Genomic DNA, 12,328 nt, shown 5'->3' on the forward strand with positions numbered 1-12,328 from the left:
TCACCACAAGCAGGGGGCAGTGGGTTTGGGAGTTATTTCTAAATAAGCTCTGTTTTGATGGCCGTGTTCTAACTGAGCCTGGCCTAAGGTGATCGTGGGTGGTGCTGAACTCCTCTGTCATGGTACTGATATACCACGGGATTATATACATTAGAGAATCTTGTTGGAATACTCCAACATCCAATTAACTGCCAAATAAAATTACTCCTCTTGCTACAGCCAGGCTTTTACTGCTCCCACCCAAAGCTCCTCTCTCTGGTCATTATGGCCCAAGCTGGAGGAGGATCTCCACTCCCCCAGGTTGTTTAGATCATGTTTTGAAGGGATGTGAGGGGCACAGATGTGGCACCTTGAGCCGGTCCTCATGCTGCTGCAGCTTCTCCCGGAGCGCCTCTCCCCGCCACTGCTCATCCTTTGGGAAAAAAAAAAGCACATTCAGCCAGAGACCAAGACAGAATCAGGAGCAGCTACTTGTCCAAAGCATTTTACCAGTAAGAAGACTCTGGAAACATTGAGCTTTTCTTCCAAGGAGAGGAGCTGTCTGTCAGTAGCAGCAAAGGAAGCAGTCTCTGAGCTATCACACTCATACTGCAGACTCCTATTTCCTTCAGATGATGCCTCCAAAGCTTCCAGCAGGTCTGGAGAAGATGAGTGTGAAGATTCAAACCCTGTCCTAATTTCATTTTCAACCTCCAGGTTAAGCAAGGTTGCTGCACTCTCCATTTCCCTTTGTCTCTCTTCCAGGTCTTGAGTTTGAGTTTTAACCTGCAGCACAGAACAGTTGGGTTACAAATACCAGTCCTGAGGGCTTTTCCTGTGTAACTGAACAAAGCTGTTCTGGACATGGAGCACTGCAGTCAGAAATCCCAAAGCCTCTGACCTGCTGCAGCCCTGGTTCCAATGTTAACTCTGCCAGGAAAGACCCTCAGATGGGAACAGGCAACTGCAGTTACCAGGAGTTTTTAACCTAAACCTGCCACACTCTGACCTTGCAGGGCTTTCCCAAATGCTTTCCAATTGCCAACAGCATTCTTCTCTGTTTATAAAGGGCTTCAAAACAATTTATAAAGGGTATATTGAAGGACTAGAAGGAGTCAGACAAGGTGAATAACTTTTTAATTTGAAGTGAGTGTCTAAAGGAGAAAAAGCTGGCCCATGCTGGCACTGGCAAGTTGTTAAATACCTGCTGAGTAGCTCTGAACATCGCTAACATTCAGTGATTTGCATAAATTACAACTCTGGCTGTATTTTCAATTGTGATACCGCAGCAGGAAGATTCAAAAGCAATACAAAACGAGCTTGTCTGAAGCCACAAACCCTCAGCCCCCCTGGATCTGGCACCCAGCTGTACCTGGCTCTGGGGGTGGCTGCATTCCCCCCTGGGTGGGGGCTGGCCCAGGTCCCCTCCGAGGTGCTCGGCTCGTGGGCAGTGGCTGTGGCAGTGGCACGGCTGCTCAGCCCTGGCGCTCTGCAGGCTGTCCTCTCCATGCCTCTGCTCCTGGGGAAGTGCAGGGAGATGCCTTTTACTGGCAGCATCCACCACAGTACATGAGCTAAGAGAACCCACGATTCCTTCAAGGCACAAACAGCAGTAACTTGGGTGTTGTGCAGCACTGGGAATGCCAGAGGTTGGTTGCCTCAAGTCTGGTCAGGAAGTTGTTGCATTACTTTGTTCCTCCAATGACAAAGATGGGTGTTCCATCATTCTGTTGTTTAAAATAACCCAAATCCCCAAACTTTCTCCACTCAGTGAGGACTTACTTGCAGTTTGCTTCCAAGCTCCATCCTTTGCATTTTCTCTGTTTCTCTCAAACTCAGGATTTGTTTTTCTGCTTCTCTCCTCTCTGACACTATCTGACCTTGAAGTTGCTTTAGCTCAGACTTGGAGAGCTCAAGTTCTTTCTGAAGACACTGTATTTCTCTGTCTTTTTGTTGTAACTGTAATTCTTTTTCTGAGAGCTGATGTTCTGTAATGAACATTTAAAAAAAAAAATCCCGATTAGCAAAAGCTTATCTTGGCCCACTTCATACACAGCAGATATTTTCCAAACACCAAGAACCCAAGCAAGATGAACAAAAATATTTGTTGTGCCATTATCCTCAGCCCCCAGAGATGGCGGCAGTTAATCTGTGCAATGACTCTTACTGCTTTTTCTGATGGTTTCTTCAAGAGCTGCACACCGGGACTCCTCCTTTTCCAGCTTCCCAAGGTTCTCTTCTGCCAGCCTGACTTTAGCTATTGCCTGCTCCAGTTTCTTGTGTTGATCCGTTAGTTCCTTTTCCAACAGGATTTTCTGATCCTCCACTTTAGCTGCACATTCTTCCAGTTTTTTCCCTTCACGCTCTGAGTTTTGCTTGAGGCGATGAAGAACCTGCCAGAAACACCCCCCCCCTCTGAGCCTGAACCAGCAGCAACTCAGGGAGAACAAAAACCATCATTAAGAGACATTAGAGAAGTAAAAACAGCATAAATTGGAAAGAACTGCAGTCTAACAGTCCCTGCTGACAAAAAATGTTTGTCAATTTTTCCTACCTCTCTCATTTTCAGAACAGCTCCCTCAGTTTTCTTTTGGGTAACACTTTGCTGAAACTCCTCACCCAACCCGAGCTAATTTGGACAAACCAGTCTGTGCTTTTGTGATTATTTGTAAACTCACACCTCAAACGTTTTCGGCCTGAATTATTTTAATGTCAGGAGGAAGTGAGGCAACTCAGGGGGCTCGTTACCACTTCCTGCTGGGCGAGTTCTGTTTCCTTGTCTTCAATCTTTTTCTGGAGCTGCTGCAGTTGGTTCTCCCTCTTCTTGTGCCTCTCCTGGAATTCCTTACGCTTCCTTAAATACTCTCGGATCTCTTCCTTCAGGGCTGCCTGCTCTCTGAGCAGCTCCTCCTGCTGCCTGGAGTTGTTTTCCAAATCCTGCAATGGAAAACAAAAGCACCGTGGCAGGAGGAGCTGGGAAGAGGAACCAGCCTCAAAGGTTTGGGTTTGAGAGAACAGAGCTGGTCACTGGCACCCTCAGGGCTCCTTCCACTCAAACCCAGAATTAAGTGAATTAACACGGAAGGAGCCACCAGATAAAAAGCCAGAAGATGCTGCTTGGTTGGTTGTTTTTAAATTATCTTCTTCCTAAGAAACAATAAACCCACTCCACACTCAGCAAGAAGAAGGCAATAAAGCAATCCCTGCTCTCAGCTCTGCAGGGCTCTGAGTGGAGCTGTGCCCACATGAACAGGTCAGGAGCAACAACAGATTCCCAGAGTGACCATAAGGACCATAACACCAACCTGTTCCACAAGGTGAAGCTGCTGCTTCGAGTCATTGAGTTCTCCTTTCAGTATTTCCAGTTCTTCCTTTTTCCCTACAAAAGTATTTGGTGATAAGACATTTTCCATCAGCAGCTTAAAATAGCAATACACAGAAATTCTCTTTTCATGAGCAAAGAGTGAATAACACAAACACAGTTGATGAAATTTCCATCTTTTCAACATGTTAAATTCTTTCTGCCTATGGACATCTGGGCACGCTGAATGTTTAATATCATAGGGTTCAGTTAAAGTGTGTCTTTTAACAGAATTTCTCCTAAAATGTATCACCTTAAAACCAAAAATTGATCTTTTCTTTACCTTGAAGGTCCTCCTGGACAGCAACAATCTCTGAATTCAGTGATTTCTTCTGCTTGTTCAGCAGCTCCACCTCCTGCTGCAGGTTCTTAACATCCAATCCCACCTTTTCCATGTTGGACAGTGCAGTTCTGCTGCTGTCCTCAGCTGCAGTTAGGTCTCTGTAAAATGTGAATCATATTCTTGGTTAGTTGGAAATCCTTGGTGAGGCCTTAAAAAATGTCAGGAAAACCCTCTGAGCCCAAGGGAATGGCACAAGCAGTCAGAGCAAGACAAATGTCCTGTTCCAAGATGCAACGCTTTACTTTTTGTAACATTTCTCATAGCATTGCCAGGATAAATGCTGCTGATTCATCAGCTCCATTGCTGAATATTTTTTAAATCTGCTATAGAGAGGCTTAAAGCAAAAGCTCCACAGAATATAAGAAAATGCCTGTTCTGTATCATTGGGCAACTCAGAGCTGTGTATTTTTAATTACAGCAAACAGATATCCAAACACTTCCCCATCCCTTCTGATCTCTGCAGGAAAACAGAAATTCCCTCACTTTTTGGTTTGTGACAACTTCTTCTCCAAACTCCTGGAGTCCTCTTCCAGCTTCTCCTTCTCTCTGCTCAGAGCCTCAATGTTGTTTTGCAGAGTTCTCATTTGAGAGCCCAGGTGCTCGTTCTCCTCACGGTCCTTCCTGAGGAGCTGCTCCTGCCAATCCACTTCCCCTTGCTGACACTGAAATAATCTCTGAATATTCTCCAATTTTAACTTCTCCTAGGAAAAACAGGCATGGTGAGCACCACATTTATATGGTCCAGAAGCAGAACAAGTATTGCCATCCTTATCTGCAGCCAGAGCGATTTGAGTGAATTTCATGGAGGAAGGTGACAATAGAATGGTTCCAAGTACCTTGGGGACCTTTTTAATGCTAGAGATCACCCAGCTGAGTTAAACTCCCTTCCAGACTCATCATTTGAAGTGAGGACACAGGATCCAGATGAAAAGACTCTGAAAGCTCCTAAAAACCATCATCCATCAGTCTGCAGCCACAGAAGCACTTCTGTGCTCCCTCTCTCTCACATACACAAAAAAATCCCATTATTTTAAAGGGCCTAAGCAGACTTAAGACTTTTCTGTGATAAACTGAAATCAGATTAGAAACTGATTGATTTAAAAGCATCAGGACTCTGTTACCCAAGGCTTAAGAGAACCACAGATCTCCCTGTTTCTGCATCATCCACAGAAGCACTTCTTACCTCTAGAACAGCCACCTGGGTCTTTTCCAGCTCATTGACCTTCTGCTCATGTTGTAGTTTCAAACCTTCCAGTTCATTCTTCTCAAGCTCCAACATTTCCAGCACATGTTTCAGTTCTAGTGAGGTGAAATAAAGAGCAATTATTGGATTAGGATGAGAACTAAAGAGCTCTGTGTGTTCCTTCCCAATCTGCACAAAACCCACTAAAGCCCGGGACATACCCATCTTATGCTTGCTGATTTGCCCAAGTATTCTTTGAAGATTTTCCTCCTCCTTTCTAATATCCTTCTTTAGGACCAGAAGCTGTGCTCTTTTCTCATTCATCTGGACATCCAGTTCATTCCTCTCAATACTAAGCTCTCCCAGAAGTACTTTTATTTCCTGTGAGAACATATCAGTGTTACAAGGATACAAAGATTGCATTTTTTGCAATTTTAAATTAATTTCTCCTTTAAACTGAAGTTCTAAATGTTTATAATATTATTTAACAGTCTGTCACCAGTATCCCGGTTTAATAAACAAAGAATACAGAATATTTAAGTTAAGGTCTTGTTTGTTGACAATTTAGAGTAGTAATTCTGCAAAGATTTTGATCTCCAAATCTTACCACAACATTGTCATTCAAGTGAATAATGGGCCTTAAAACAAAACCAGACAAGAAGCCCTCACAAAAGAAAATAAACCACAAAATATAATTAGTCCTGATACTCAGTTTTGATTTCAGCAGGGAAGTACAGAATCCTCTCTGTGAAAATGGGGATGGGGACAGACCAGGGCAGCTGTGTTGTGTTTTACACACACTGATCACACTGATCTCCTCCAGCAGCTGCTCCTCAGCAAGAGGAAGTCATTCACAGGCTTATATATTTAATGTAATTCAGCTCTCAAGGGACTAATTTTGTAAGAATTACTGGAACTGGGGAGCTCTTCATTGTGCAGATAGACCAAGGTTTTAGTCACATAAAACCATAAAATTCCATGTTCTATTTCTCAGTGGGTTTGGGGAGGGCACAAAAAGCAAAACTGTATTGTGGAAACCTCCTGGAATGTTTGTAGAACTTCAAGTCTTTTGCTGTAATGGTTTGAAAACTCATTTGGGAAACTTACCCTTATTTGGCGAAGTTTTTCATGTGCTTCAGTCTCTCCATCCCGAAGAGCCTCTTTGAGGTCACCTTTCCTTTGGGAAATGCAGTCCTGAATGCCACGGAGCTCTTCTGTTCTTTGAGTCACCTGCTGCTCCAGGAACAAGAGCTCTTGCTGCTGAGCAGAAATCTACAGTGGAGAAGTTTAACAGAAGAATCAGTGCAAGCTTTTGTTTTTGTAGCTAAACATGAAAAAAAACCCCACATGAAAAAGTGCATCAGAGAGCCTAGGATTGTGATTATGAGACAAAGGTCAAGTCCAACAAAATGGAGAGCCCAGGGTTGGTAGGCAAGCCTCACTTGATCTTTCAATGTTTCCAATTCAGTTTTCTTGCCCTGAACAAGGTTTTCTGCTTCTCTGATGATTTGGAGATGCTGGCCCTCGTTACCTTCTGCAAGTTGAATATCTCCTTGGAGCTTCTGAAGACTGAGAGTGAGGATAGAAACAGGAGTCAGAAGAAGTGAGAATATCTTAGGCAGTGACTCACTGGAGTAGGACATGTTTAACTTAATACAGTTCATGGTAAATTAAAAGTACCTTTCAGTGAGCATTTCTATCTTCTGGTTTAATGACTGCAACTCAGAGTCTCTTGCAGCCACCATTTTGTTGATTTTCTTCAAAATACCTTCTTGTTCCCTCTTAAGCTGTTCCAAACCCCTTGTATCTGTCTGTAATAACCTAGAAGAGTATTTATGCCTTTTCATATTAACATTTTAACAGCTCTCCCTCTCCAAAAGCAGTGTCTTGATAGTGGAAAGAACCCAGTCTTTGTCCTCACCCGGTGTGACACAAACCCACAAGAGCACCCAGGGTACCTGAGCTGCTGAGATGCTTTCACTATTTTGGTGGCTGTTTCCTGAGCCCTCTGCTCCAGCTCCTCTGCCTCCATTTCAGTGCAGGACAAATGGTGTTTGGCACGATTGTACTTCTGCAGAGTCTCTTTAGTCTAAAGCAAAAATTGAAGATTGAGACAATACATTCCACCTTATGCTGCATTTGCTGTTTAAAGGTGAGCTCCTGGCTTGAATATTCCACCTCAGCCTTCTCCCTCTTTCTACCATGAACAACTTTTTCTCCCCTATTGTCCAGAGCAGAAGACCTTCCTCCTCTTCAACAAGGACTAAACCAAGCTCTTATAGCACAGTTTATTGCCCATCTTACTTTCATACAAAAGCATTTTAAGAGGCTCCAGGTTACCCATGTGAAAATAAACCGTCTAGACAGACAAAACAACACTCAAATCCTTCTGCCCTCAGGGTTTTGCCTTCACTCACCTTGCCCCGGGTGCTCTCCAGTTCCACCTGAGCCTCTGTGAGGAGCCTGTCGGCCTCTCTGAGCTCGGCCTGGCGTTTCAGGAGAGTCTTCTCTGCACATTCAATCTCCTCTGCAACATCTTCCTGCTGCTGAAGGGACTTCTCCAGCTGCAGCTCTGCAAGGAGGCTGTCAGTGTAGCCGTCAATAAAGTCCCTAAAAGGTCAGGATGAAAAACACAGAATTAAAATACAAAGATGACAAAGATCTGGGGACCTCTTAAAGTTCTAGAATTGTAAATTAATCAAAAAGCTGACTTTTGCTGGGAAAAGGTTTAGGTATTTTCAGATGCTTCCTTTCAGTGCATTCCATGCACTGCTCCCACCTGCGTGTGCTCTGTTTCTGAGCTGCTTGGCGCAACTCTGCCACTTCACATTCCAGCTCTTTTCTTTCCTGCTCAAGTTCTTCAACATTTCCATGCAATCTTTCCACCTCCTTTTTGTATTTATGCTCAGCTGCCTCTGAGCATTTCTCTTTATATTTCTGAGACTTTAAATAGCACACAGTGTCTTCCAGCCTTGAGACTTCACTCTCCTGCATACAGGGAACAGAACAACATAATCAGGATCTATTTTCCAGCTGAGACCTCCTGACACCCAGGAGCAGCTCCAGATGGCAAGGACTGTAACCACATCCAGATCCTTCCTAGCTGAGAGCTTTTCCTAACCCATTTGTCAGTCAGTTCCCAAGGGTTCCAGCTACAGCTGCAGCTCTGGTTCTTACCAGATCCTGATGTTCAGGCACGTTGCAGTGGAGCACTCCAAAGGGAATGAGTGGCACCGTGAAGTTTGGAGGCAGAGGGCCACAAACCACCTGGGATCCCAGAGGAGGTGGGCCATGGATGATGGATCCAGGAGCAAGTGGAGCTCCAGTGGCTGCTGCAGGAGGAGGGCCATAAACCCCCATGCCCTGAGGTGCAGGGACCCCATCTGGAAGGGTTGTGTAAATAACTGTGCCTGGGGGTGGGACAAAGGGAGAAGCTTCCGGAACAGGAGATCCTGCATTTTCTTCACCATCTTCTTTTGCTCTTCTGTCTTTAAAAGAGACAAAACCAAACATGTTATTTTTAATAATTTTTTCAGTAGTGATAATCTTCAAATGCACATTTAAAATTCTATGTAATTTACAAAAATGTAACAAATTTTGCTTAAACAAAGTTATTCAACAGTAATAAACATTTATATTCACTCATGCCCATCAAAAAAACCTCTCTGTGAACTCTAAGCAAGCCCGTCTTTAGTCTGCTCCTAAACATTCTGAGACTGACACTGACTTACCTTTACCAGAATTTGCTCTGCACAACCTGTTTCTGACGGGTGAATAAACCAAACATCCTTGGCTGGGCAACTCCTCCCGCCCACAGGGCCTGTCCTGAGCATCCCCTCTCCTGGCTGAGGATGTGCCAGAGCACCCCAAACACACTCCAGAGTCTTTGGTGCTGTGGGAAGCAGGAGTTGAAGCCTAAAGAAAAAATACAGCACATGTTAATCCAGAAATGACAAATCATGGCAAATAAAGGAGTTGTTGTGGACATCCTAATGATTTTTCAGAACAGGCTACACATACTGTGCTGTCTCTCAGTTCTAAGCATGAGGCTGCTTTAAAAGCACTAAATATATTTTAACAATATTGCTTTTAAATTCAGACAGATATTCTTTTGAAAGAAATGTTTGTCTGTAAGATCCCCTTTTAACACTTAACTAAATGGATTTTCAGTACTGCCCACTGAACAGTTCTATCCCCATGTTATGTACCCTGGACTCCTATCAGCACAGTGAAGGGCATTACCAGGGAACATCTGTGTGTGTTTTATTTCAGTATTTCTCCTATATGCCAGACAATACTTGCTCTTAAATTTCCCCCAAACCTACTAAATTTACAATGCACCTTCCCCCATGAAAGGGCTTTCCACAAGGAAAACAATCCATAACAGGATTTCTATTCCTGACCTGTGATGATGGCATGTAGTACCAGTATCCCCCTCTTTTCAGGGGCTCTGCTGTACTGCTGCTGTGCTCATTCTGTGAAAGCACATTTCTGAGGGCTGCAATTTCACCCTGTAAGGTCTCAATTTCATCTTTGTTACCTGGAAATTAAGCACAGTTTTAGAGTCATCTAAGGCAAATGTTAAATAGATGCTGCGTTCAACTTTTCCCTCAGGGTTATCCAGTTAAACTTGAACAATATTTTAAAAAAAAAAATGCTGAGGGAAACAAACTAAATGTTATCTATAATGACAGACATACACAGGAGGCCTGGTGGTTTAAGATTGTGGAAATAGAAGTTCAGATCCAGGTAACTGCTGCTCATTTTCCTTACACAGAGCTCTGACAATGTCCTAGAGCAGTTTTAATTGAATTCTCAGCACAATCAGTATTTTCTAAACAGGTGTAGAAAGTGCAAACAAATGAACATTGACACACATCCTGTATAAACCTGTATACAAGGTTTTCTCATCACTATTTTCCAGATTCTCAGTTCAAACAGTGAGAAATGGGGAATAATAATCTTGTGTATCCCTGTCTATCTGCAAGAAGTGGAGTGAAAAGAGAAATTACCTGTCCCAGTATTATCCAACAACCATTTCAAACGGTCAATCTCTGCTTTCTGCTGTTCCACAGCTTCACTTAATTTATTAATTTCAAACTTCTGAGCGTTTGATGCAACAGTTTTCTCACCAGCTTTCTCAATTTCCTGCAGAACCTATTTGAAATAGAAGCTTAAATCACAAAAAGCTCCCACTCAATGCCACAAAACTGTTCTTCCCATCCCCTCATGTAAGAGATGTTTGAGTGAACAGGTGATAGTTTTCCTTAACACTCAGCTGCTCCAGGCAGTGAGGTTTTCAGTTTGTTCTTGGGCAGGTGTAAGGGAAGGGAAGAACACTGTGATTTGGGAAAACTTGAGGGGAAAAGGGCAGGGCAAGAAAATCTAAACATGACATTTCCAGAAACTCACTGGTATTTTATCATATAACACAGAGCAAATAACCTACTTGCTGTTCCTTCTCCTTCAGGAGTTGTTGTAGCAATTCTATTTCTGCTTCTGCTCTGGCAAGAGCCCGAGAAGCACGAGCTGCCTCAGCACAGAGCTCCTGGGCTTCCTCACGCTCCTGAAATTGAGATTTTCATTTGAGCTGAAGTTTGCAGGAACATTTCTCAGGCTTCAGACGGGCCATTGTGAAAAGCTGACCATTTAGAAGCATCAGCACCTGACTGTTCTGGAACTCTAGATAGATGTAAAATACTGTTTCTCCTTTAACTTTACAGTATTGCTACAGAGAAGGTGTTATTATGTAGCCAAAAGTGCTTCCAGGCTTGAGAAAGAGTTTCCAGCCCTTTCTTTTGTGTTTGTGTCTTACAGAAACAATGCATTATCTATTGTTTGCCTTTCAGTTAATAAGAGATTAATGAACTTCCCCCTCCCTTCCCCTCCCACAGCATGAACCTGTCCATACCCAAATTTCCTCACTCATCTACTGCATTTCAAACTCTGTCCAAAAAAAGAGCTCCTATGCAGCTCAGAACAATTTAGAAGAAAGCTCTGAAGCTCATTTGAAGGACACCAGCACTGCTCCCACTGCAATGGCATTAACCAGCAATTAATTCATTCCCCATGCTCATTTACCTCAACTCTCTCCTGATTAATCCTGAGCACAGTCCCCTCCAGAGCCTTGAGCTGTTTTGCAGCGATGGAGAGCTCGGTGGCTGCCAGCTTGTCTGAGGTGATCACTGCTCTTTGCAGCTCCTTCAGCTCCTTATCCAGGCTCAGCACTTGCATCTGTGTCCTGGCATCTTCAACTTTTTTCTGAAAGCAGGAAAATAGACTTTTACAATACACTTTCTTCCATCCTCCCCCCAACCCCATTTTGTACTGTTCGGAAAAAATATCTAAAGTGAGGACAAGCAGTAAAATTTAAGGAAAAAAAAGATGTTATACTTAACATTTGTGTTCCTACGTGTGTTGTTTTATCTTAGAAAGCAAAAATTCACAAGTTTTTGTTTCTTCTTTCCCGAGCAAACAAACAGTGCACAGACCTTCCCTCACCCATTCTTACCCTTTCCTCTAAATTCTTCAGCTGAGAAAGAATAGCCTCTTTTTCTTCATCTGCTTCCTGGAGCTGCTGATCAGCCAGGCCCTGAACCTCTTCCATGCTCTTTATTTTTACATGTAAACTTTGAATTTCATTCTCTAACTGATGGACCTTGTTCTTATTTTGCCTGTTTTCAGCTTTAACCTGTAAGTAAAATACATTAAAATAAGTAGCCAGAAATGTTTTTCCAATCAAAAGCCTGTTTTAATTATTTAATTAAATTTCTGGGAAATCCAGTTACCAGCACACTTTGCATCAAAACAGAAAGGAAAGGTAACTACTGTGCCACTGGAACTGTAATATTTTAAGAGTGCCTCAGTTATTTTATTAGAGATACGCATAAAGATCTTTCAAGAAGGTTCAGAACTGTATTTTTCTGTGGTCATTGAAGTCTTTGTTGCCTCTGAGACAGATAATTGACCAAATTCCAACTCACCAAATAATCAGGTAAAAATCAGGAAGACTATTAATGAAAAATCAAATCAGACTCCACTGTTACACAAAGGACAGAGCACAGCAAAGCTTCAAGTGAAACTTGATCCTTCAGCTGTAGGTTACATTTTTTAGACTAAGCTGCAATTGTCTTACTCCTGCTTTTGTTGTTTGATACGTGCCTGTCTGTATTTCTCCTGTATTTTTTCCATTTTTTCCTGCTGGGATACCATTTCTTCCTGCATCTGTCTCTGTCCATCCCATGCTTTCTCTTTTTCCTTCTGTGCATCAGCAAGGATGTCATTGAATTCTTTCTGCAGACTTGCAAGGTTTTTCCCTAAAATATCAGCTGAATTTAGACACCTGAAAGAGAAACAATCCAGGTTCCAAGACAGCAAACAGTGATTTTAAGTTGTGATACCGGATACTGAAATCATGAATGACAAATAGTGAAAGTTTGAGACATGCTGTAATTCATTCAGG

General features: G+C 42.9%; 1 protein-coding gene across 7 annotated transcripts in view; it reads right to left on the reverse strand.

Moving 5' to 3' along the window:
- CNTRL (centriolin) overlaps positions 1–12,328 on the reverse strand; it is a 37,762-nt gene that overhangs the window by 11,711 nt on the left and 13,723 nt on the right. For all 7 annotated transcript variants that reach the window (XM_088065915.1, XM_088065914.1, XM_014258056.2 and 4 more), the window contains 25 exons: positions 12,028–12,208; positions 11,378–11,557; positions 10,948–11,127; positions 10,316–10,432; positions 9,879–10,023; positions 9,270–9,406; positions 8,598–8,781; positions 8,044–8,354; positions 7,646–7,854; positions 7,284–7,476; positions 6,825–6,955; positions 6,547–6,687; positions 6,309–6,435; positions 5,974–6,138; positions 5,088–5,247; positions 4,867–4,982; positions 4,167–4,384; positions 3,624–3,781; positions 3,285–3,358; positions 2,728–2,916; positions 2,147–2,372; positions 1,762–1,967; positions 1,352–1,498; positions 490–765; positions 350–412 (listed from right to left, as the gene is read on the reverse strand). In XM_088065915.1, coding sequence (XP_087922041.1) covers positions 350–412; positions 490–765; positions 1,352–1,498; positions 1,762–1,967; positions 2,147–2,372; positions 2,728–2,916; positions 3,285–3,358; positions 3,624–3,781; positions 4,167–4,384; positions 4,867–4,982; positions 5,088–5,247; positions 5,974–6,138; positions 6,309–6,435; positions 6,547–6,687; positions 6,825–6,955; positions 7,284–7,476; positions 7,646–7,854; positions 8,044–8,354; positions 8,598–8,781; positions 9,270–9,406; positions 9,879–10,023; positions 10,316–10,432; positions 10,948–11,127; positions 11,378–11,557; positions 12,028–12,208 — 4,234 coding nt within the window. The remainder of the gene's footprint in view (positions 1–349; positions 413–489; positions 766–1,351; positions 1,499–1,761; positions 1,968–2,146; positions 2,373–2,727; positions 2,917–3,284; positions 3,359–3,623; positions 3,782–4,166; positions 4,385–4,866; positions 4,983–5,087; positions 5,248–5,973; positions 6,139–6,308; positions 6,436–6,546; positions 6,688–6,824; positions 6,956–7,283; positions 7,477–7,645; positions 7,855–8,043; positions 8,355–8,597; positions 8,782–9,269; positions 9,407–9,878; positions 10,024–10,315; positions 10,433–10,947; positions 11,128–11,377; positions 11,558–12,027; positions 12,209–12,328) is intronic.

Source organism: Pseudopodoces humilis, chromosome 22, assembly GCF_049639895.1.
Source record: "Pseudopodoces humilis isolate 2021_Gansu_Grassland_sample_001 chromosome 22, ASM4963989v1, whole genome shotgun sequence".
Lineage (NCBI taxonomy): Eukaryota > Metazoa > Chordata > Aves > Passeriformes > Paridae > Pseudopodoces > Pseudopodoces humilis.